This window comes from Nelumbo nucifera, chromosome 5, assembly GCF_055504915.1.
Source record: "Nelumbo nucifera cultivar China Antique chromosome 5, China Antique-T2T, whole genome shotgun sequence".
Lineage (NCBI taxonomy): Eukaryota > Viridiplantae > Streptophyta > Magnoliopsida > Proteales > Nelumbonaceae > Nelumbo > Nelumbo nucifera.
The window spans coordinates 25718145-25744173 of record NC_142653.1 but is presented as its reverse complement, the minus strand read 5'-3'; the positions used below and the strand labels follow the sequence as shown (position 1 = coordinate 25744173).

Below are 26029 nucleotides of genomic sequence, written 5' to 3'. Positions count from 1 at the left end.
GGCAGTGGTAAGAAATTAAACCATTTCGTGTCAAATAGGTCAATCCATGTTGTCACAATTAAATAATAAAATTCAAAAATATATAAAATGCAAAAAATATAGAAATTAAAAAATTGGGAACATTTTTAACATAATATATTTGACATATTAAATAATAGTAATTATGATAAATAAGAAATGTTTTTATTAATGATGGAAATGAAATGTTAAATTTAAAACCAATTAGAAATAAACTATTAATGGATAAGAAATGTTTTATCCAAAAAATTAATTTTAATTTTATAAAAATAAATATTTTGAAAAAAAAAACTATTTTCTTCCCTCACAATGGTGGGTAAGCAATTCATCCATTTTGGGTCAAATGGGTTAATAAATGATGTCATAATTAAATAATAAAAAATTAAAATATATAATACAAAAAATAAAAAGAATAAAAGAATAAAAAGAATTGGACATATCTCTAATATTGCATATTCATTGTACCAAATAAAAATACGTATGAAATGTAAAAAGAAATTTTATTAATGATGAAAATGGAATGCCAAAGTTAAAATCAACGTATAAATGAAATGATGTCATAGTCAAATAATAAAATTTTTAAAATTATAAAATATAAATAATAACAAAAATAGAAAATATTTGGGCACACATATCCAATGTTATATATTCATAAAAATAAATATTGGGCACATCTCTAATATTATACATTCATTATCAATGATAGAAATGTAATAAAAAATTTAGTGTCAACCTAGAAATCAAATTATTTTCCTTTTTGAGTTGTGGGTTAGTGGTTTGGGTCAAATGCATTAATCAATGATATAATAGTTAAATAATAGATCTTTAAAAAATAAAAAAAGTATAAGTAATCAAAAGAATATATAAAAAATTATATATTAATTATGTCAAACAAAAATTAAGTATGTTAAGTAAAAAAAATTTATATAATGTAGATGATATATAATTTATAGAAAATCCAAAAGTAAAGCTATTTTCTTATCTAGATGGTGAGTCAATGATCCAACTTTTCAAAGAAACTCATGATGTCATAATTGAATAATAAATATTTAAAAAAAGATAGAACACAAACAATGAAAAAGTACAAAATTCTGTCGCATTTGAGAACATTTATAATGTTATATATTCATCATGATAAATAAAAATAATTGTTAAAATAAAATTTATTTTTATTTATGGCAAAAATGAAATAAAAAATAATAATAATAGTAATAATAGTTGCTATTGTAATTTAAAACTTCCACATGCAATGCACGTGCACATTTATTACAAGCATTTGAGTTTATTTTTTTAATCATATTCTTACTTTTGTTAGTTTTCATTTTTTATCTTAATTATGATATATCTAAAATTTAAGTAATTAATATGAAAAATTTCTCATGTGCAATGCACGTGCTTAATTACTAGTATATTTGAAATTTAAGTATTTCACTTTAATGAAGTAGCAATTCATACTGGAATGGCTATTTTGATTCAAACTGTTTAGTTGGGTCAGAATCTCATTCTCAATTCTGCTGGAATGACATTCTCCCATTTGAGTGAATGGTCATTCCCTACCCCTTCATTGGGAATGAAATCCCATTCCTGCTGATTTCAATTCCCATTCTCATTCTTGTTTGAACCAAACAGACTATGGGAATGACCATTCCAATTCACACTACAAACCAAACGGACCCTAAATAAAATGAAGGTTGTCAATATCTTAGGGCCCATTTGGCGCGTCTTTTTGGGAAGATCTTCTAGTTGTTCTAACATGCAAAAGATGCATTGAGCTTTTGCATAAAGATCTGAGCAGCCCGAAGCACGTTTGATAGAAACATCTTTCCATGCATCTTTCCGTGTCTTTCTGCGCAAGAATAAAACGCAAAAGACACGGAAAGCTTCATTTGAAGCTTCCCGAAATCAGCCCAAAATGGGCATCTCACATCTTTTCAACGCTCTGTCTTTTGGCGACTAGATCTTCCGTGAGCCAAACGAAAATAGACCAAAAATCGGTCTTCCCAATTTATAAACAACCAAAAGACCACACGAAAAGACACACCAAACGGGCCCTTAGTATTTTGTGATGCCAGGGCTATAATACATACTGTAAACAACTACAATCAAGTATGCAACTGATTGGGGTACATAGGATCAAGTGTTGGATCTTCATGGTCTTTCGGTTTATGCAAAATATACTGTATAAATAGAAAAAAAAAATAATGATATAGCACTCGCTGTGAAATCGCATAAGAGGGAAATAGGCTTCCAGTTACAGAATCAATTACCTCTTTGTACCCCATGTATCATCTTTCAACTCATTAATGTAAGTTGATCTTTTTTGGCAAAAAAACAAAAACTCATTTCAAAAACTGATTCTTAGAAGTTATTGGCTTCAAAAAAGAATCATCATAACTCAGATGGCGATTCTTTTAAGCAGAATATGAGTCTGGGATACAGATGATCTAACGGTCCATTTGGCTGTTGGTTGAGCGAATTTAAAGGGCCATTCCCTCACCCTCCCTTGACAATGAGAATCTATTCCAGCTGAATCCTATTCGTATCTGAACCAAACAGGCGGGAGAAATAGATAATTCCGATTCCAATGAAGTTCAACTCCAATTCCAATTTTATTCAAACAAAACGACCCTAATATATATACTGTCTTGAGTCCTATAACACCCTCCAAAATCCATTTTTAAGCATCTTCTGATTGTTTTTCGATTGTAAATAGGAAGCCATAGGCCATATAATCCAGCAAACGTAAAACATCTGAAATGAAGATTCAAATAGGAGATAGCCATAATTTATAAAAAAAAAAGGTTATTTGAGAAGGTATCCCTTGAACATTATCTTTTACTGTGCTACCAAACAATGAAGGATATAACGGCCGTAAACATGTTTTGGCACGCAAAATGACTTCAACAAAATTGCAGAGATGTGAAAGAAATCAAATTGTTAACTAAACTTTACACGAGGGAAATCACTTCTGAAGTTCTATATCGTTATGCATTATTTGGATTGAAAAATCAACAATGGTAGCCATCTTTTTTTCAATGATGAGCCTTGGCCTCTGCCTTACTACGTGACTTTGCTTTTGCCTGCAAAAAACCCAACAAGGATACATGCTTAAAAAATAAGCATCTTGTCTACAAAATTTGCTGCAAAAAGTGATGATTATTCTTCTAAATAATCGTTTATTCGCTAAAAACTGTTAGCATTGATTTTTTTCTTTTGGGGTTAGGCAAAGGGGCTACACGATACCTACCAACACTTTGTCACTTCCCCCAAAACCCCGTACCTACCAACCCTGAAGACACAGGATTCAATTCCGGGTCTCCTCCACTACAACCAGCAGGAGACCTTAGAATTGATTGGTTGGATGTGGTACTCTTAATAAGATAACGTGTCAAAGGAAGTAAAAATTTCCACATTCACATAACCATGTTAGAGCTTCACATCATAAGAGCATTGACTAAATCGCATTGGTTAGCTTAGCACGGCATACATAATACATGACGAGATGTAATAACATTCACCAAATACGAAACTAAATGCTGGTCAACCAAATCAGAGAAAACTGGGCAGCAGGAAGCTTTGCATCTTTTGATTGAAAAGTACAGAAACTATGTGTTTAAAATATAGTTATATGCAATAAGGTCAAATGAAAATGATAATGATAAGCTGAAACTGATTTCTTCTAATGATACAAGTGATGGAGATGACGAGACAACACTAAGACCTAGAAGGTGGTTTCTTTACTCTCTCTCCAGGTTTGGACCCAAGCTTTTGTAACTATGGCAAAAGCAAATTTAGCAATTAGCATCTTATTAATAACTTGTTTGACATCCCGTCCAATTAATACATCTTTCATGAGTTCTCATTTCCCGGTTATCTAGGAAACAGTGAAAAACTGTAAATACAAAGGATAGATCATAAGAACCGGTTGATCCACAACTTTTATTTTCTGTAAAATTTACTTAGTCTTAGATGTATGCCATGCATGGTTTAAAATGTCCAACCAAACAGGACAATTCTTCCTCTTCCAAATGGATCGAGTTAAATAGGTATATTTCACATTCTAAGATCAAGACTTTTTGTATCATCACCAGGCAACGAAACAGGAGGCAATGAACTAGCCTAGCATTGACTTGGGTGAACTTTGATAACTAGGTATGGTAAACAATTTCAAATATGTATGAAACATACCAGCACAATCTTAGCTAGGTTGGTAAAAGATTATGTTCACCCAATTCAACAAGGATTCAAATGCTTGTGGCACCATAATATAAGAAGTAGAAATTTTCAGAAAATATGTATGAAAAAACAGTGACAACACTTACCTTGACAAAAACATAACAGCTTTATATATAATATTTCAAAATTTACCATTTTTTAGGAATTTTATTACTTTTTTATCATTAGGAATTTTATTACTTTCCATATCCTTTCACTCTTAGGTTCTGGACAATTTTAACGGTTCTGTGCAAGATCTGCTAGCCTCAGGATGCCAAAATCAAGTGTACATGCTGAATTCTTCATAAAAAAATGCTCTAATTTGGATCAAGTTATTCCAGTGCAAATATGCTGTTAAAGAAAGTAAAGATAACTTCCTAAAAGAGAAAGCCTGCCAACTATAGATAAGGGAGACAGATTTCAAAGCAATCATACATGAGATTGCTTCCCTAAGTGCAAAAACTCAAGAGCTTGAATCATCTGAACCAGATATTAGCACTGCATTTGATCATGGAATTGAATAAATTTGAGTTTTTGATTCCACATATGAAACGAATAGACGTGGGATGGTATCCTAATTCCATTAACATGTAGTATTAATGATTTTTATGTTATCCATAAAAAGAATCATGGTTTTTTTCTGCATTTGTCCTAAAAAAGTAGTGCCAGAAAATGTGCCCAAATGATGGAATCTGGATATTTGTGGAACTTACAATTCCAATTTTGCTTCCAACTTCAAGGCCACCCTAATCGAAATACACATAGAGGTTTAAAATGCCAATGATTTGGGTTTGACAAGTCAAGCAAGGCTACACTACCTAGATTGCCTTTGGTCTATCCACTGTAAAAGAATGACACTTCCGGTTATTGTACTTGCACAATTCTCTACCAGGTCCTACATGGATATCATAAAAGCCCTTTTGTCACTCTGACAAAAGCTGCTACCTAAGAGAGACACTTCCAGTTATTGCACTTGCCCTTGGTCTTTCACTATTCTGCATTTCACATCATCGAGTAAGAAAACCCAACAAGCACAATCAATATGACAAATTTAGTACTTAGACCTTATGAACCATTTTTCTCACATCACTAGAATTTGAAAATAGCTTGGGAAACTTGGCTGGGGTAGATACAATGTGCAAAACCATTTATTCAGTAAATGACAAGCCGATCCATTTCCCAAAGAACACTTACAGAAATTTCAACGTCAATCTATGGTACCGAGAATCAGAGAGCTAAACAAAAACCTAGCTTTTTCCATCCTAGTGGCATTGCGTCCATCAAAATAGGGTAACATCACACCAGGCACTTCCTAGCTTCTTTTTCCCTGAGCAATTTACTAATGTAGGTGTACAATAAAGTAAGATCAGTCAACCGAAGGTCTTCTGGACTCGGTTCCTCTAATCTAATCGATAAAGCAGCTTCCAAAGCATCGCCTTGGAGGCAGAAATGCTGTAATTATACCATTGTCAAGAACCAAACCTTACATATACAGCAGCACGTACCAAATTAATTGACATATAACTTCGATCAAATAGCTAAGTCGAACCCGTGCACTCAACACTCGAATCTAATCGATCTTATCAAGAAAAAAAAAACTCAAATCCAATCGATGTAGCAAATACAGAAAATAAAAAGGAAAAAAAATACATTGATGGTATAATATGTACGACAACAACATATTTTTAACAACACTCCAGATATAAAAAAAAAATAAAGTAAAATAAAATAAATCCCACAGCCATACGATCTAATCAACCACCAATCCTTGCTAGAAGGTCAAAGCTTAAAATTTTTCAAACAATATCACTGAAAAGAATTTCAATTTCCAGCAAAAACCAGTTTAGATCATTCAAAATCAGCAATACCGGTAGATCTGATTAAAGTGGCATCAACACATGTGCAATTAAAATTCCAATAGTGACGACCGGAGTACCTTGAGATACTTGAGCTTCAGGCTTCCATAAACGATGCCGAAGGTGAAGGCTGAAGCACGAGCCACCTGCAACAGTAGGGAAAACAAAAGCGGGAAAGTTGAAGAATCGGTGAAACACAACGAGTTTAGAGGAAGAGAAATCAGAATAGTAGACAGATTACCAGAGCGAGGGTGCTGGTACCGGAGTAAGGACCAGGAGGCGGCGCCATGGAACCTTTGACGAGTCGGAGCTAAAATGAATGAGAGAAGGAGAGCTCCTCAAGAGTCAAGATAGAAAAATGGAGCAAAACCTCCAAGAACTCAGCCCTAGCCCCTACGCTAGTAACAACTGTTTTTGAGCTTTTCCAACTCTACCTAAATTACAAAACCATCCCTACGAAATTCTCATACGACTATCATATCCTTTCCCACGGCTCGCGGGCTCGCGCTCTAAAAATCGGGTTCGATTTTTTTCGGTCGGATTCGATTTTTTCAAATAAATCCGGCTCGATAATATTAAATAATATATAATTAATATATTATAAAATATTTGTCAAAGTCGGACATATAGACTATATAGTCAGACTCGGATTCTGATGGGACTGAACTTGAACTTAGACCTGATAAGGTAAAACCCAGCCCGTAAATAAATCTAAGGCGAATAGGGAATAGAATACGTGAACGATGAATCAAACCGAATGAACCGGAGGAGTGACCACTTTCAATTGCCCCGCACAATATTAGTCTAGTACCAACAACTCTCGTTTCTAACTCGACCAGTTAAAGTTGGACTTGCCATTGGCCAAGAGTGAGGGTGAACAATGGATGGGTGAAGGATGCGCCAAAGCCCAAACGACCGACGTAATGGAACCAAATTTCACATATCAATACCCAGATGGCCAGGGTTCAGCGCCAAACCAAAGACGCTTGGCATAGGCATGGAGCAAGTGGAGTTTGGGTTTTCACGTTCCAATCTAAATTTTTTGGAAGGCCCCTTAGGGCTAAATCCATTCAACTATACTCGGTGATCATTTCTTGTATAATGATAGATGACCAAAGTGAAAGAAGATTATTGTCTTGCATTTAGCAACTAAAATGTTGATCAAGATTTTAAAAACTGACTCAAAATTGAAATTATTTTGGCCACCGGTTTTTGGATTGACAATTCGATCATCTGATTTGAATGAATTGCGTAGACAAATTTAAACAAATTAAAATAAAAAAATATATATAAAACTGTTGAATAGATCAATAATTCAACTGTCCGTGTCAATAACCATTAACCAATTCAACTGGTCGAAGACCGAATTTAATGTAAAACGGAATTGGTTGCCTACAGTTTTCAGGCCAAACAGTCTGACCATCAGGGTCAACAGCGCTTTAAAAGCACTGATGCTAATAAACCATAGTGAAGAAGATTATCTTCCACAACTCTTAAATGAGATGTCTTATCCGACTATTTAACGACCGTACATATATCATTGTTTTGATGAACGCAACACCTCTATCTCTCTTCTATTTTCGAGATCGTCCTAGAGAGCACTCACTTGCCACCTTAGGTTCCATGTATGATGCTGACATATGTTACATGTGTCTTAAATTGAGTATCCATTCATTTTTCAGATTTTGAGAGGGAGAAAGTCAGTCATAAGATTTTGGTTTCCATTGACCTAGATACCCATGTTTTTTTTTCAAATTTATGTAAGATCCACAAAAAACATTTTCCTAAGTATTACTTACTCATGTACCCATCTCACAGGTGAATAAGTAATTTTCCCAAACGGGGGTAGCATTTTTTTTTTCCTTTTCCTTTTGAAGGGCTACACAAACGGGGGTAGCCCATCCCCCAACCCAAGTGTAAGCAAAATTTGATCCCAATCTCCGCTACAATCAGCAGGAGACCTACCGACCAGCTGGTTGGCACCTTGCTTGGATGAAATAAAATTGCTCCTTTTAATAATGTTTTTTTATAACTAAAACAGTGATTGTCTTATTTACTTAGAAAATAAAAGAACATGATGAATACTTCCCAAATAAGGCCTTACTGTTCTATTCAACTTTTATATTGCAAGTCAGGAGCTAAGAGAGGAAGATGACTTTATTCTGGTGTATCACCAAAATACTCAAAAAAAGAAAAAACTCTAGAATGGAATCTCTGCATGGTTGGGGTAAAGCTTTCTGGAAGCAATTGGACCATGGGGCAGAAAATGTGGATGTTGATTAGAGAATAGAAGCAATTGGATGTTCACAGGCCGATCTTTGTCTCTGTATAAACAGAATGCATTCAAGCCCGAGCCCAACCCTCATATAAAAAAATTGAAAATATTTTTTTTCTTTTTTTATTCAACAAGCAGTGTTTTATTTATTTATATTAAAAGCCCTCAAAATTCAAAAATAATAAAAAAACCTCGCTATTACTTGAAAAAAGTTAAGAGAAACAAAGAAAAACTATTGTATGTATATTTTTATTTTATAATATATATTATCAAATCGGGGTCAGGCTGGATGTTTTTGAGAAAGCCCAAACCCATGCCTACAAGTCTAAAATCATGTCCAAGCCCGACTTAGAATTGGCCAGCCCAACTCATCGAGCTGTTCGGCCCATGAACAGGTCTAATGGTGGATATGATAATATAGGCAAATATTCTTTTGGCGTGTTAGTCAGAGCAAACCGTAGTAGCAAAAAAGAAAGATTGGAGGAGGAACGCAATGCCCAAATAGCAGAAGCATTGGCTTATTAATCTTGGAAAGTGATTGCAAAGAGCTAGTGCGCTCTCTCTCAACGTATGAAAAAGGTTGCTCAAGAGATACACACCTCATTATAATGGCCTAATGGGTATTTTCAAGATCCTTTAAGATGTTTAGTGCAGATTTTGCTTTTCAATATAAGATGGGTCCAAGGCAGGCACTGTAATAAATAATATTTTCACAAGTTTGTAGCACATTGATCAAATTCGCAGAGAGAACATCATGCCATTGCCACCTGCAACTGTAACGTCGTCCAACTTATCACTTTGCTGTGATCAACCTACCGGTAGAGTTGCCACTGATCAAATGGTTCAAGCTTCAAACACTGGAAACTGGATTATCAGTGCATCATAACTTGGAATGCTCTTGAGGTGGGGAAGCAATGCGGATTTGCATTTTCTCTTAAAATATACTGAAGACGATATATTGTTGGTGAAACTGAAAAACTATTTACTCCTCAAGGCTCCTTTGAACAGCTGATAAGAAAGCTACATTTACCATTTTGACATTCAATTCCAACCTCTCAAATACAGAGAACGTTGAAACTTTCTGGATTTCAAAACCACAAGAAAAAATTATGCACTCACTGCAATGGCATGGCTGCTGACACCCATTGACCAGCATTACTAGTACAACAGTAGATATGACATACAACAATTACTTGAAGATCAGTCCCCCCCCCCGCCCAAAAAAAAAAAAAAAACAAACAAACACAGCTTGGGAAACAAGCTCAAGGGGGCAACTTGGGAAACAAACAGACTTCTATCTTGCCAACTTAAGCATAAAGACTCAAAACCTATCTTTAACTACACGTCTCTCAATATTGGCCACCCTTTTCGAAGGATGTCATTGATCTTGGCATCAATTTGCCTTTGGGTCCTTGGAGGGCAAAGCTCTGCTGCATAGCCATTTAGTTTTGCTGCTATAGTTGATCTTACAAGTTCCTCTTCGGGCATGTTACCAATAAGCTGAAGGAGAAAATAATTTCTCTTCAGTTCAAATTTCTGCCAAAGTTGCAACATGGATGAGCAGTAAATATTTTCAACGCCCAAGGTAGGCATTCTAAACACTTAATTTGTGTTTTACAATTCAGATTAATTCTGGGTATTTACCAAGTTGCATTCATGCAAGGAAAATCTGCATAAGGAAAAGAGAATTAACAAGTAGGTAGTACCTGATGTTCAGGCTCTGCAGGATAAAACATTCTCAGTTGTTGAATTTGTGTAGTCACAATACTACTCTTTGATCTTGTCTGCTCCCTTTCTTTGCTTGCAGAAGCTATTCTAGTCTCTTCAGTACCATTGGTGAAGATTATTGACCTGCAGACATAGCACACTTCATTAACTGAATACTGGGATAACATAAAGCCAGAAAATGTTGATGTAGGTTATGAATATATTACCTGTACTGGTTACCCACATCAGGACCTTGTCCAAAAACTTGCCTAGAATCATGACTAGACCAAAAGACCTCCAAAAGCTGCCTGAAATTAATAATCTTGGGATCATATTCAATCTGCAAAACATGTATGTTGTTAGAACTGGGCTAGACTAATGGCCACAGTAAAATGGATCTCTACCATCCTTGTTCATACCAAGAACACATGAACTATGATGCCTGCAAGGATCAACTACTTATTTATTGTTTGTGTGTGAGTGCATGTTTGTTTAGGTAATAATAGTCATGAAGAAAAAATATCAGTCGATTGAAGTTTGTTCATCAGTTCTACTAGCCATTAGCCCCATTTAGATGAGCATGGAAACAAAAAGTATAAAAGGGCAGTCCAATGCATCAGGTTCCTGCCAATGCAGCGTCTTGGGAGAGACAGGTGTACACAGTGTTACCCCTGCAGATACACAGAGAGGTTGTTACCAAGATTTGAACCCTGGTCACTCAGGTCACAATGGAGCAACCTAACCGTTGCACCAAGGCCCAAACTCTTCCACCATCATATATAGAATCCTTAAACATTGTATGGAATCTTAAAACACCATAGAATCCTAGCACCCTAGCACCACAATCATCTAATTGAACAACTGTTTCAAGGATAATAATGATTTTTTCACCTGATTTCAGGAGATTTATAGTTTTGGTCCAAGTGAAGGACTTTCTGCCATCACATGTATAAAAGTTCCACTAAACGTTTAGCTTTCCCAACCAGGTGCAGGATCAGGATGGTTTCTTTTACTGATGTTATAGTTAGAGACTTCTATGAAATCATTTGTGGTGAAGTCATAGTTTTCAAGGCGCCAAGACGAGGCTAGGTGACAGGGGGGCGCCTTGTCGCCTAGGCGGTTCCATAACCATCTTTCTTTAATAACTATCCATAGTTTTCATAAGAAAATTATAAACTTCATGTTTAAGTCTAGAAAATCAACTTAGTTATGAGAAGAAAAAGAAGGGAAAGAAAATTCAAAAAAGAAGAAGAAAAGAAGAAGAAGAAGAAGAAGTGAGTTGATTAGACAAAATTTTAAGTTCTTCCCTTACTTATTGGTTCATATTTTGAAGTCATTGAGAGTTCAATACAGCAGTTAACAATGTTTGTGTTGATTAAACCCTAACAAATAAGAAAAATAATAAATAGAAACTAGTTTATAAACACAAAAAATGAATATTTTTCTTTAATAATGTCTATTTTATAATTATAATCTCAAAAAAAATAACAATATAAAAGTATTTTATTACACAGTATGCAAAACTGCTTGGCGACTGGGCAAGGCGAGCCTCCAAGGGCACCTTGTTGCCTAGGCACCCACCTAGGCGTCGCCTTGACGACCATGGGTGAAGTGGTCTGTTGCCCTCGGCTATGTAGACATGCTAATGATTGGAAAGAGATCTGTTGGCAATGCTTTTAATGCACCCCTCTATGGAAGGTAAAGATAAGATATGCAGAATAGAGTTAATAGACACAATTAGATGCTTCTTTGCAAAGGTGTACTACAGATTAATGGAAAGCAAAAATGGGTCATTTCCATTTAAGAAAGAAAACCATCATAACCTTGAAAGAAAGAGCTCCTGAGTAAACATGATCAAAGAGTAAATAGAAAGACAGCTGATTCTTTTGGGTGCCAATATTGAATGATCTTCATAGTTACGAGTTTGAGCACTTTTGCAGAGATTGGGAACAAATACTTCTTTATTTTTCTTTTGGTGTATAAAAAATGCATATACATATAGGCTCAGCTCACTGATAGCCTCAACCATATGAATCACCTATGCTGGTAGCACATTCAAGCAAGCTTCACAAATACCAATAACAATAAAAGTAATAACAAAAAGAAAAATCACTTGGATTCAATAATTATAAAATGGAATATAGGAATCTATCAACTCTTGTGCACCAAGCTCTCCATTTGGCAATTCTTTCTATGCATGTATTTCCAAAAGAAACTCTGCAAATTGGTATCTATCTTTTGCTATTTGGTGTCAGCCATAACCTCTTCAGTCAGCACAATATCCCCAACCTATGCAAGCATGTTAATGATATAAGTGGTACTGGTAATTGTCCAAGACATGTTAGTTCTATTTGGAATCATCTGAATCTTTTCCAACTTCTGTGCTTACTATGCACTGCAAATGCTCATTTGCAAAAAGTAATGTGCAAGGGTTGGCAGGCATTTCCTTGTAAGTAACGTTTTGCAAGCCTGAGCAAGTCCCTCCGAAAAAGCACAAAGGCCACAATATTTCCTCCACTGAATGGAATGTGGAGATAAAAAGGGTCATCACCAATGATGGTCCTGGCTATTTGAGATCTTGGGAGAGGTTGCCTACCTTGAGAATTATAACCATATACATTATATAGTAAAAAGAACCAGTACTATCCTGAGGCCCTTTCAAAACCAACAGTGTGAACTGTGTCTCTCAATGATCGTTGTACAGAGTCTATGAATATACATTCTTTTCTCTTATTGGAAAAGGAGAGTGGGAAAAGGAATAAAAAAAAAAGAGAGAAACATCATTTTATTCAGAGGACAACAGAATTAGATAGCTGTATGACATATATGAGCAGCCAAAAGCATGAAGGAGCAAATGCCAAAAAAGAAAGGTTGGGAAATGGGGCCCAATCTCAATGTGGAACTAACAAGTTCTATCAATCTACAGTAACAACCATACACCAGGAAATGGTCCCCTAAAATGTAGATTTTTTTATCAGTAACTGTAAATTTTATTTTATTAATGAGACAAGCAAACAAAGAGAAGTGCAAATAAGCAAATTGAAATAGAGATAAAGCATCTTATTTCCCATCCAAACTCTCTTCCCTACCCTTCATCCTTTTTATCACTTTTCTTCTCCCCACCCCTTGTTTTGCTGAGGAGTCAGCTATACCATTGGTTGACCAATGCACCCAATGAACTTTAACATCTATATCTCTCATCAAGCACTTAAACTTTTCATTTCGTTCTTGTAGATTGACAAAACATCTTCTTATTCTGCAGCCACCTTATGATCACTTATGAGTCTCTCAGTCTCCTAAGATGTAGATTCTTCATGGGTTTGGTGAAAATCAATCTCTTGTAATAAGGATTCAGTGATGACAGAGGATTTTTTTTTTCTTTTGGTTATGATATCAATGGTTGAGAGAAGTTTAATATCAGAGAACAATTTCAGAATTAAACATTTTCCCCAACACTAAACAAAGTCAAGGATACATCCTAATCTTGTAAAGTAAGGAGTCAATGCCATGAGATGGGTTTAAAATTGTTTTAATCTTCTTTCCTACTAGCATACTAAACCTGTGAGCTAGCCACAGAGTGAGAAAAGAATTGATTACTTGCCAAATGCCAAATCCAATACTAAGGGGAAATTTCCACACAAGAACTACCTGTATAGACAGTACAAAGTCAGAAAAGTATTGCCTGTCGATTTGATTTTCTGCCTAGATATACATAGAACAGTTTGAGACGACTAAGATATAGATCATTAGCGACCTTGGCTCCTTCACTGAGTAACCATAGAGCTAAACTAGTTACCGGGCAGACTGTGTCCTCAGAACTCCCCTGAGGATGATTATAGACATTGGAACTGACAATGCCACTTTTAACACATGGGCAAACTACAGGCAACAAACTTGATGTACATGTCCCCTTAAGAACATCTTATCTCAACCACTAGAGCTGATCAGGGCAGAGCAATGAAACCACAAATTCACAATTTAGTAAAAGATATGGTACATGATAGAGATGGATGATGAAGCAGGATGCATCGGGGCAACCCCAGATAGTTGGAGTAAGGTTTTAATGAGTTAATCCAAAATGCACAATCATCACAGACCACTTCCTTCCGTTTACCCTCCTATGATGTTTAAGCCAGCTCATGTTAGAAATGAAACAAGGTGTCAGACAAAGGTTGAAAAAGCTGCCACTAAACTTCAATGATACAGCATAACGTAATTTAGCTGATACATGACACGCTAATGTCGTCAATTGATGCGGATGGAAGAGAGTAAAAGACTAATGTCCGTTTGAAGGCAACGAACAGATGGATAAGTGTCTACCTGTTCAATTTTTTACCATTGGCCTTCCACAATCAACAAAGAGAGCGTCCAATTAAATAGCCTTCTTCACTAAATCGATATCAGCGGAAAAGAGAATGGTCACTTAAAACTAAATCCAAACAGTGTGGGGCAAAGCATCAAGATTTCGGCAGAGAACTGATGAAAATAATTTTTTAAAGAAAAATAAAAATAGAGGAAGAGAAAAAACGTGATGAATTTATCTCCAATAACTCATTGACGTTCAATCCAGATAAACGTAAAGACTCATAAAAAAATCTATCTAATTCGCCTAGATTTCACAAGGGATAGAAGTATCCTAGAAGCCCAATGGGTACTAATCAGAAAGAAAGAAAAGAAGAAAAGATAACCTGAACAGATTCAGCATGATCGCCCAGGCTTCTGAACTCCGGATTAGTTTTAGTTCCTCCGGCGTAACCAACAGTTGTTCGTATGACGCCATCCAAGCATCCGAAGGCAGCTTCCGATCTCCAAAAGCTTCCGAGAGCGAAAACAGCGGTTTTCAGAGGCTGAGTGGAGGAGTCTTTTACGCCTTCAGTGATCCGATCGGGCAATCGAATACTTAGAGCCCCGTTTGCCGTTAAGATGCTCAGAATAGCAAACCCTAGAAGGTGACTGACGACGATATCTCCCTTCATCGGTTTCATTTGCTTTAGTTGAGGAAGAACGCAGCGAAACTCCGAGATTCGTCACGGTCGGGTTGATTGATTTCCCGGCAAATTATTATTTAGTCAGAATCGTCGCTCTCATGTGAGCGGGCGTAAAACACGTACCCGAAAAAGTCTGTGAACTCAGGTAGATCCTCCTGGCACCCTCCTTGTCTCAAAAGATCTTGGTCGTTTGATAGTTAGGACAAAATTTTACCTGACTTGGTAGCGAAAAATGACCCTTGTTATTTTACCTAGTTTTGAATGGAGAAAATGAAGGTATTTTTTATCATTTAGGCTATGTTTGGTTTGAAGGAAAAGGTATGGAAAGAAAAGGAAAAACAGAGAAACTTGGTGCAGACCTTTTGTATGGGTTTTCCTATCTTTCCTTTTCTTTTTTTATCTTTTCTTTCAAATCAAACACAGCTTAGGGTGTAAGAGAAAAAAAGGGTAAAGAAAAAATAAAGTAAGAAAAGTTTGAGTCGACACTTTGGTAAATTAATATATTTCTATCATGTGAGAGATGAAAGTTTAAGAAGTACTTGTCACAAATTCCATAATACAAAGGATCTTTGTAATTTTTCCAAAAAACGAAAGAAAAAAACCACTCTTTACTTTACTAATTATCTATAACCCCAAAGCCCCCAACATTTCATATGCTTCCAAATCCCCTAAAAAGCAATCAATTCATGTCAAATTAAAAATAAATAAGGGGTAAATTACTTATACATACCCTTTGGTTTACAAAACTATTTGGATATATCCTATAATTTCGAGGTCTACTTCTATATGCCTTCTAATCTAATCCCATATAATATAAGCAGTGCTTTCATTGATGAATTATTAAAGGCCGTCAATAGCAAAAATTAGATTTTTTTTCTTAATTCATATTTTATCTTTATTGAAGCTATGTTTGGTGATCAAGTGGTTGTTAAAATAAGTACTTGTTGCACAAGTACTTATTATAAGTGCTTATTTTAATAATCACTTAAGGTTGTTTGGTGAGCTACTTTCTCCACAAGTGTTTATGTTGGCATAAATGACAATTTTAGCTTTACTTCTCTTGTACATATAAACAATGCTTTTCACATATTATACTATACATTTCAATGAAAAATCGCCACATCATCACATCATGACACATGAGAGCCCACATGGGCCCACATGTGGAATGCAATGTGGACCCAATTAATAACAACAACAACAACAACAATAATAATAATAATAACAACAATAACAACATAGAGGGGGTTCATTTGGGCAAACTAACCTTCTTTCGATGGTGTCTGGACGGTGGGTTGTCACCGTTAAACTCACCCAAGACAAATATGAGAACACACCAAAGAGGGGAATTTCGGGTTCTAAGAAAACCAAAAAAAATAGTTCAAGTCGACCAATGAATGCATAAAATCAGTAGTCATTGGCAAAATGAATGGTTCGCCGGTCATTTTTTCTCACTATTGGTCATCGCCAGTCATAAACCAGGTATTGTGTGCCACCCCCTACGTGTTTAGAGTTCGAATGGAAGAAGAGAGAAGAAAATCCTTGTGCGGGGGTAGTTTGGGGATTAGAAAAATATTAGGGATTGTGTCGTCTCATGTTATTCGAATAAGCACTTCTCCAATAAGCATTGAAAAAAAAAGCAACTATCAGGTCACTTTTTCTATAAGTGCTTTTTTTTTAAAAAGTACTTATTGGTGACTTTTTTACCAAACATGCATAAGCACTTAATTACCACTTAATGTATGGTCCCAACACTTAACAAGTACTTATTCTAAGTGAAATCAAGCAGGGCCTTAGAACCGTTAATAATGTTGTCTTCTAGAAAACCAACTTGCTCCCATCCCATTACAAATCATTCTCTCCCTCTTTCTTCTTCTTCTACTTGAAGAAAAGGAAATGTGGAGCAATCAGTTTTGATTAAATTTTACAAAGAGCACCTTAAGCTAAGAGAGGAAATTATAAAATAGTTACATAAAAAGCTAGGGCACACCTAATTTGGTTTTAGAAATTAGTTAAATGTTTGGTGATTGTTGAAAAGTAAAAAAGGGTGGGCCAGTCGGTGGCTCATCGAATTTACAATCAGTGGCCCATCGAGCTGAGCCCGCCATATTGAACAGTGGCACACCGTTCTGTTCGGTGGCACACCATTTTATTGTTTGCTTAATTATGAAGAAAATTTTTAAAAAACCCCATTATACCCCTAAGCTCAAGTATAAATAGGGGTCCCTCCTATGTTAGTTCAAAACATACTCCATTTCATTTCAGTGTATAGTGTATGCAGTGTGTTGAGAGGAGTATTGCATTTGGGTGTATTGAGTGTCGGGTACGGGTGTGATTTCGGTGAGGTCATCTTTGTATTTTCTCCTGTTTATAGTAAGAAGGAAGCTCCGAGCTGTTGTCTGTGGACGTAGGCATTTTGGCTGAACCACGTAAATCTGGTGTTCTCTCTTTCTTTTTCTTTCTCTATTGCTATCTGCTTTTTATTTTCTTTCTGTGCACGTACAGATTACATTATTTCCGCTGTGCAATTCCAACAATTGGTATCAGAGCCACACGGTTCTGTTCTAGGATTCTGCCGAAATCTGTATTTGTTGTTCCGGTATTGCACGTGTTGAATATGGCGAGTTCGGGCTCTACCCGGTTCGACATACCGAAATTCAACGAATCCAACTATGCAATTTGGAAGCTGAAGATGCATGCTGTGTTGGTGAAAGAAGATTGTGCAATTGCCATAGAAGGAAAAGAGAAGAAGCCTGCTGATATGAAAGACGAAGATTTTGAGAAGAAAAACCAGATAGCCATGGCTGATATTCTTCTTGCTTTAGAAGATTCGATTTTATTCAACGTGTCCGAGGAACCATTGCCAAAGGTTTATGGGACAAGTTGCGGAATCTCTACGAGGGGAAATTGATGTCCAACAAAATCTTTCTCCGACGACAACTCTACAATCTGAGGATGAAGGACGGAGCCTCTTTGCAAGTACACTTGAATGAGTTCAACACTCTAGTAAGCAAATTAGCAGTTGTAGAGGTACGTATTGATGATGAAGAAAAGGTTGCTCTTTTGCTTTGTTCTATGCCAGACTCTTGGGATAGTTTGATAATGAATTTGAGCAATACTAAAGATCTGTCATTAGAATCTACTATTTCTATGTTGCTTATGGAAGAATCTCGTAGAAAAGTTGGTGAGAATTCTTCAGGTGATGCAATGATGGTACGAGGTAGATCGAATGAGAGAAACGGCTCTATCAAAAATCAAATGAGATCCAAGTCAAGAGGCAACAAGAAAGGACTCAAGTGTTGGAATTGTGGTAAGAAGGGGCACCTTCGAAAAGATTGTTGGCAACCCAAAGCAGAGCAAAATCGGCCCAACTCTGACAAAGATCCGGCTTCAAATAATTCCCAAGGAAACATCACAGAGGGAAGTGATTCATCAGAAGATAGTGAGGTACTGTCTATTGATTCTTGTGAAAATTTAAAGCATAACTGGATATTAGATTCTGGTGCTTCTTTCCATATGACGCCATGTAGAGGTTGGTTCTACACATACCAATCGTGCAATGGTGGGACTATTTACATGGGCGATAATAGCACATGCAAAATAGTGGGAATTGGAGACGTTAGAATTATTATGTTTGACAGCATCACTCGTACAATCTCTAGTGTACGGTATGTTCCTGAATAGCGAAAGAGTTTCCTGTCACTGGGAAAGTTTAATGAAGACGGTTACAAGTTTTCTGGAGAAAAGGGCCAATTGAAGATCAGTAAAGAAGTTATGGTAATTGCAAAAGGCAAATTACAAGAAAAGCTATACCACTTGATTGGGGATACCATGGTCGGCGATGCCATCATTGCAAATGTTGTGACCGATTCTGTCATGATTTGGCACAAACATTTGGGTCATATGAGCAAGCAAGGACTTAAGGAAAGTATGGGTATATTTACTCCAACGGAAGAGTGATACTTTTTCCTATTTCAAGAAGTTCAAAGCTCTAGTTGAAAATCAAAAGGGGAAAAGAATTAAGTGTCTAAGAACCGACAATGGGAAAGAATATACCTCAAAAGAATTTGAAGGATTTTGCAATGAGCATGGCATTCTGAGACAGTATACGGTTCCACGAACTCCACAACAAAACGGAGTTGTTGAATGGATGAATCGTACACTTATGGATCGAGCTAGAAGCATGTTGAGTGCAGCTGGGCTGGAGCAGTACTTTTGGGTAGAAGCAGTCAATACGGCATGTTACCTAGTAAATCGCTCTCCCACTACGGCACTTGATTGCAAAATTCCATAAGAGGTATGGTCAGGAAACCCTGTTGATTATTCTTTCCTACGTACATTTGGTTGTGATGCTTATGTTTGGATTCCTAAGGAGCAAAGAACCAAGTTAGAGGCAATGTCCAAAAAGTGTATTTTTCTTGGCTATGCAGAAGGTACAAAGGGATACAGATTATGGGATCCTACTGCCCACAAGATAGTTGTTAGCCAAGATGTTGTCTTCAATGAAGATTCGATGCAGAACTAAGACAACAGAGAAAGTTGAAGTGGAATCTTTTAAAAAGATTCAAAAGCAACAAATTGATACAACTATTGATGTACCTGAAGAACACATTGAAAATTTTGAAGGAGAGACTCACAACGATCAAGGTCGATCAAGGAGAGCTACAAGACCTCCTGTCTGGCTTCAGGATTATGTAACAGCTTATGCTTGCATTACAGAAGAGCATGAGCCTTGTTTATACCAGGAAGCATGCAAATGTCCAAATGCTCGTCATTGGCAAATGGCAATGAAGGAAGAAATGGAATCTCTAAAGAAAAATAAAACTTGGGACTTAGTCAAACTACCTAAGAATCGAAAGGCTATTGGTTGTAGATGGGTGTATAAACTCAAAAAGGATACTAGCGGGAATATCGAAAGATACAAAGCTCGACTAGTTGTAAAAGGATATGCTCAGAGATTAGGTATCGACTTCAACGAAATATTTTCTCCTATTGTTCGATTAAGTACTATTCGTATTCTATTGAGTATGGCTGCAGTACTTGACTTGGAGCTGGAGTAGTTAGATGTTAAAACTGCATTCTTGCATGGTAATCTTGAAGAAGAGATTTATATGACTCAACCTGAAGGCTTTGTCGAGAACGACAAAAAGGATCTGGTTTGTCAGCTGACCAAATCACTTTATGGTCTAAAACAGGCGCCAAGGTGTTGGTATAAGCGATTTGATTCCTTCATTGTGAGCTTGGGCTTTAGCAAATGCGAAGCAGATCATTGTGCCTACACATACTTTGGTAATGATCACTTCATCATTTTGTTGTTATATGTTGATGACATGCTAGTTGCAGGTACTGATAAAGGAAGTATCTCAACACTAAAAGCTCGTTTAGCTAGGGGGTTTGACATGAAGGATCTGGGGGCGGTTAATCAGATTCTTGGGATGACGGTATATAGGGACAGAAAGAACAAGAAAGTCTGGATAACTCAAAAGAGTTATGTTCAAAGGGTCTTGTGGCGCTTCAACATGCAAGATTCCAAACCAGTCAGTATCCCATTTTTTGTTGGTTGCAAGTTGTCTTCGGAACAATCACCTAGCACTGAAGCTAAGAAGACAGAAATGTCCCACATACCATATTCATTAGTAGTAGGGAGCCTTATGTTTGCCATGGTGTGCACCAGACCAAACATTACACAAGCAATGGGAGCAGTTAGTAAGTTTATGGAAAATCCAGGAAGAGATCATTGGATTGCGGTGAAGAGAGTCCTTCGGTATTTGAAGGGTACTTCTGAAATCTCTATTTGTTATAGTGGCCAAAGCTTAAAACTAGTTGGTTATATGGATGCAAACTATGTAGATCGTGATAATAGAAAATCAACTACTAGTTATGTGTTTTCTTTAGCTAATGGTGTAGTGAGCTGGGCATCGAAATTGCAATTTGTAGTAGCCTTATCTACAATAGAAGCAGAATATATGTCAGCTACACAAGCATGTAAAGAAAGTATTTGGCTAAAGAGGTTGCTTGAAGAATTCCACATCAAGAAAGAAGTGGTGACTATTCATTGTGACAGTCAAAGCGCATTACACTTGGCAAGAAATCTTGTCTTTCATGCACGGACTAAATACATTGATGTATAGTACTACTTTGTTCGTGAGGTAGTTGAAGATGGGCAGATCTCATTACAGAAGATCCACACTAACAACAACGTTGTTGATATATTGACAAAGCCTATGATGAGAGAGAAGTTCATCTGGTGCAAAACGTCTCTGGGACTTGAAGCCCCATAGCAAGAGATGATCGACAGCTATTCTCGAGCAAGTTTTTTCACTATGAAAATTGTCTTCAAGTGGGAGAATGTTGAAAAGTAAAAAAGGGTGGGCTAGTCGGTGGCTCACCAAATTTACAATCAGTGGCCCACCGAGTTGAGCCTGCCATATTGAACGGTGGCATACCGTTCTGTTCGGTGGCACACCATTTTATTGTTTGCTTAATTATGAAGAAAATTTTTAAAAAACCCCATTATACCCCTAAGCTCAAGTATAAATAGGGGTCCCTCCTATGTTAGTTGAAAACATACTCCATTTCATTTCAGTGTATAGTGTATGCAGTGTGCTGAGAGGAGTATTGTGTTTGGGTGTATTGAGTGTTGGGTACGGGTGTGATTTTGTTGAGGTCATCTTTGTATTTTCTCCTGTTTATAGTAAGAAGGAAGCTCCGAGCTGCTGCCCATGGACGTAGGCATTTTGGCCGAACCACGTAAATCTGGTGTTCTCTCTTTCTTTTTCTTTCTCTATTGCTATCTGCTTTTTATTTTCTTTCTGTGCACGTACATATTACATTATTTTCGTTGTGCAATTCCAATAGTGATCTTAGCAATGACAAAGCAGGGAGGAAGGGAGAAAGAAAAGAGAGAGAGAGAAGGGCAAGTTATTTCTTGTTCACTAACCTTAGCAGAAGCAAAGAGGAAGGGAGGAAGAGAAGAGAGGAAGAAGGAGAAGAAGAAGAGGAAGGGGGAGGGAATGAGAAAGAGGGAGAAATAGGAAAGAAGGTGGGCACTCCCTGCTCTTGTTCAATTGTGTATGCAGCAATGGAGAAGAGAGGAAGAGGGAAGGAAGAAGGAAAAGAAGAACAACAATGGCATGTTTTGAAAAATTAATGAATAGTGAAGGGCAACTTTATTCTTCTATTATACTTAACATTTGAAAGTTCAACAAAGTATATATAAGCAGTTGCCTCAAACCTTAGGGTACATATTGAAATTGTTGAGACTTTCGATGTATTTAGGTGGCTGAAAAACCCACTTATTGGGCAGTCGCTTTCAATTTTATTTATAGTGTTTAACATGATAGGATACAAGGGTTGTAAGGATAAGGATGCATCGGCTGTTTGTGTAATCTACATCTCTTCTGTACATTGGGCATGTAGAGACGTTAGGGCTTGGGAGAGTCAACACGATTATCTACATGAACTGGATAAGCATCACAAGTATGTACATCATGTGGGTCTCCGTTATCATCCCCCCTCAAGTGGAATGAAGAAGAACCGACGTTCAGCTTGGAGAGCAGGTAGGAAAGGCGAGTGGATGAAAGGCCTTTAGAAAATATATAAGCTAGCTGGTCCGATGAGGATACATATTGAACTTCAAGCTGTTTACAAACAACCTTTTCACGTACATAATGATAGTCCACCTTTATATGCTTGGATCTGACATGAAAAATAGGGTTGGTGGTCATGGCAATGGCTAAGACATTGTCACATCTGATGAGAGGAGTAGCAAGAATAGGAACACAAAGTTCATGAAAGAGAGAGCAAAGCTAGTAGAGTTCAGCAACAGTGTGAACAAGATAATGGTATTCAACTTCAGTGGAGGAGCGAGCGACTGTTGGTTGTTTCTTAGCGCTCCAAGAGATAGGATTGAAGCTGAGAAAAACACAAAAGCCATTCATGGACTATCAGTCCAGAGGGCACCCAACCCAATCAACACCACAATAGGCTAGAAGTCAAAGTGGACCTGGACGCAAAGTGAGCCCATAATGTATAGTGCCTTTTAAGTAACGAAATGTTTGTTTTACCATGATGAGATGGGCTTTAGTGGGTGAGTGAAGAAATTGGCATGTTTGGTTCACAACAAAGGATATGTCGGGCCTAGTGAGAGTCACATATTGAAAGGCACCGACAATACTCTTGTACATGGTAGGATCAACTAGTGGTGGGCTGTCATCATGACCTAGTTTAGCAGAAGATGCAAGTGTAACCATGGGTTTACAGTCAACCATGTTGGGCCAATGCAAAAGATCTAAGATGTACTTAGATTGAGTAAGAGTGACGCCTTATGTGGTGCGGTGGACCTGAATTCCAAGAAAGTAGGATAGGGAGCCCAAATCCTTCACTTTAAAGTGGTTGCCAAGGGCTGCTACTAATAAAGAGATGAAGGAAGAATTATTCCTTATAATAATTATGTCATCGGCGTAGAGAACAGATATATGGTAATATGGCCATGATGATAAATGAACAATGATGGATTCGAAGTAGAGATTGAAAAGCCAAAGTTTGTAAGTGTAGAGCTGAACTTCTCATACCATGCATGTGGCGTTTGATGAAGCCCATAAATAGATTTTATCATTTTACACACATGGGATTGACGAGCAGGATCAATGTAACCTGGTGGCTATGCCATATATACCTCTTCGTGAATGTCACCATGCAAGAAGGCGCATTCAACATCTAATTGATGAAGTGGCCAATTGTTTGAGACATCAAGAGATAAAACAACTCTAATGGTGGTGTGCTTAACCACCAGGCTTAATGTTTCAATGAAATCCACACCAGGCTATTGAAGAAAACCCTTAGCAATAAGACGAGCCTTAAATTTGTCGACAGACCCATCGGGATTCTACTTCGCACGATAAACCCATTTATAGTCCACAACGTTCATGTGTGGTTAGGTTGGAACAAGAGTCCAAGTACCTTGTTCTTGGAGTGAGTGAAATGATCCATGGCCTCACACCATTCATGGTGTTTGTGGGCTTGAGAAAAGCAAGTGGGCTCCACCACATGGACAACTAGGAGGGCTAAGGGAAGAGGGTAGCAACTGTTGTACAATTTGGGCTTAAAAATCCCAGGTTGGGACTAAGTGCACATGGGATGAGTTCGGGTGGGTGGAGGTGGGTTAAGAGGTGGTGGTGAGGAGACGTTAGTAGATGGGGGTGTTTTTGGACTGGGTTGGGCAACACAGTATTAGAAGTTGGTGGGCCAGGCCTGGGGTGAGAAGAGGGAGCATTTGAAGTGGGAATGATGGTTGTAGGCGTGGTAGTAGGATTGGAAGCCAACTCTGAATTTGTGGGAGGTGAGGTGAGTGGCTCCTCACATGGAGCATGTGAGAATGGAGTGAGGGTTTGCCAAACAATGTCTGAGAGCCGACAGTTGGGTAACCAATCAGAGAGAGAATCAAGAGGGGAAGCGGTAGAGTTAGTGGAGTCGGGGGAATGAGGTGAGGAAGGGAATGTGTGTTCATCGAAAACAACATGGCGTGAGAGATAAACTTTGCCGGTGGACATGTCCAAACAACAGTACCCCTTGTGGTGTTGGTTGTAACCAAGAAATAAGCACTTAGTAGAACAAAAGTCAAGCTTGTGATGACAATAGGAACGTAGCCATGGGAAACAAAGGCATCCGGAGGAGCGAAGGTGAGTGTAGTTGGAAGGGTGGTTGAACAAACATTCAAATGGGGTAAGGCGAGAGGAATCACGTAGGGGCATACGGTTGATGAGATAAAGTGTTGTGTGGAAAGCTTCAAGCCAATATTGGCATGGCATGGATGAGTGAACAAGGAGAGTGAGCATGGTTTCAACTATGTGACAGTGTTTTCTTTCAATAATACCATTTTGTTCTTGGGTATGTGGGCAAGAAAGTTGGTGGATTATGTCACGAGTGACAAAAAAAATCAGATAATGGGGTGCTAGAGAATTCACCACTACCATCCGTGCGTAAGATCTTAAATGCTGTGTTGAATAAATTCTCCACTTTTGCTTTAAAGAAAATAAAAATATCTAAGATATCATATTTACATGGCATGGGAAAAATCCAATAATAGTGTGTATAATCATTAATAAAAAGCACGTAATAACGATAGTTAGAAACTAATAAAGTAGGGGAGGGACCCCAAACATCACAATGAATAGAAAATAATGGGGTTGTTGAATGACATGATGAAGACTGAAAAGGTAAACAACGACTCTTGCCAAGTTAGCATGATGAACACACATTATTGGTATGAGTAGGCTTGATAGATAAAGAAGCTAGATTAAGGCTTGAAGTCACGTAATGGATGTCCTAAGCGGTGATGTCATACATCCCTAGGCTGGTGGCTGCTGACATGTGCTACTGGTTATGGGCATGGGGGTGATTGGGCTGAAATGGGCTTCAAAGGGTACAATCCATTCTCAGTTGCTCTGTGATGTAGGGTCACTCCCGACATCTTATCCTTCACAACAAAGCCATATTCATCAAAAACAGAGTAGCAATTATTGTCCTTAGAAAATTGATAAACTGAGAGTAAATGAGCAGAGGGTTGGGGACAATGCAAAATATTCTTAAGGTGAAAAGTGGTATGTGGTGGGTGCGGTGAGTAAATGGTGGAGGGTCCAACATGCAAGATCCTAGCCTTGGCCATTTCCGACTTTCACTTCATCTGAACCTAAGTAAGAGGAGGGGTGAAGTATGTTACCAAGATCTGGTGTAATATGGTGAGATGCCCTGGTGTTGGAATACCATGGTGGTGTCATCAGTAAAGTCATGAGCAGTGGCAACCATGGCCATTAATTTTTCTGGTGGTCGACGGCCCTGGTAAGACAGATTGAGGCGTTGAAAACAATCAATAGCTGTGTGGCCAAGTTTATTGCAAATCTGACAAGTGGATCGATTTGTAGATCCAGATGGACGATTACTCATCGTATGCCCATGTCCAATGCCTGAAC

General features: G+C 37.5%; 2 protein-coding genes across 3 annotated transcripts; both read right to left on the bottom strand.

The window, feature by feature from the left end:
* Window positions 1-2775: 2775 nt before the first annotated feature.
* LOC104607478 (uncharacterized) lies at window positions 2776-6489 on the bottom strand. The gene is made up of 3 exons (XM_010273115.3): window positions 6331-6489; window positions 6170-6235; window positions 2776-3098 (listed from the first exon to the last, which is right to left on the bottom strand). The coding sequence occupies exons 1-3, from the start codon at window positions 6376-6378 to the stop codon at window positions 3051-3053; spliced, it is 162 nt and encodes a 53-aa protein (XP_010271417.1). The 5' UTR covers window positions 6379-6489; the 3' UTR covers window positions 2776-3050.
* Window positions 6490-9325: 2836 nt separating this feature from the next.
* MSRA5 (Peptide methionine sulfoxide reductase family protein) lies at window positions 9326-15226 on the bottom strand. 2 transcript variants are annotated; one of them, XM_010273113.3, is made up of 4 exons: window positions 14760-15226; window positions 10299-10411; window positions 10071-10215; window positions 9326-9900 (listed from the first exon to the last, which is right to left on the bottom strand). In XM_010273113.3, exons 1-4 carry the CDS (start codon window positions 15054-15056, stop codon window positions 9703-9705), a joined length of 753 nt encoding a protein of 250 aa, XP_010271415.1. In that variant the 5' UTR covers window positions 15057-15226; the 3' UTR covers window positions 9326-9702. The 2 variants fall into 2 exon arrangements, with proteins under 2 accessions (XP_010271415.1, XP_010271416.1); XM_010273114.3 differs by having other exon boundaries at window positions 9326-9864.
* Window positions 15227-26029: the final 10803 nt, after the last annotated feature.

Coding starts and splice junctions, on each gene's coding strand:
- LOC104607478 (XM_010273115.3), bottom strand. CDS start 6,378: ATGGCGCCGCCTCCTGGTCCTTACTCCGGTACCAGCACCCTCGCTCTG. Junction 6,236..6,330: donor GTACCAGCACCCTCGCTCTG/GTAATCTGTCTA, acceptor CTACTGTTGCAG/GTGGCTCGTGCTTCAGCCTT. Junction 3,099..6,169: donor TGAAGCTCAAGTATCTCAAG/GTACTCCGGTCG, acceptor GGTTTTTTGCAG/GCAAAAGCAAAGTCACGTAG.
- MSRA5 (XM_010273113.3), bottom strand. CDS start 15,056: ATGAAACCGATGAAGGGAGATATCGTCGTCAGTCACCTTCTAGGGTTT. Junction 10,216..10,298: donor GATGTGGGTAACCAGTACAG/GTAATATATTCA, acceptor CTATGTCTGCAG/GTCAATAATCTTCACCAATG. Junction 9,901..10,070: donor CTGCAGAGCCTGAACATCAG/GTACTACCTACT, acceptor CAACTTTGGCAG/AAATTTGAACTGAAGAGAAA.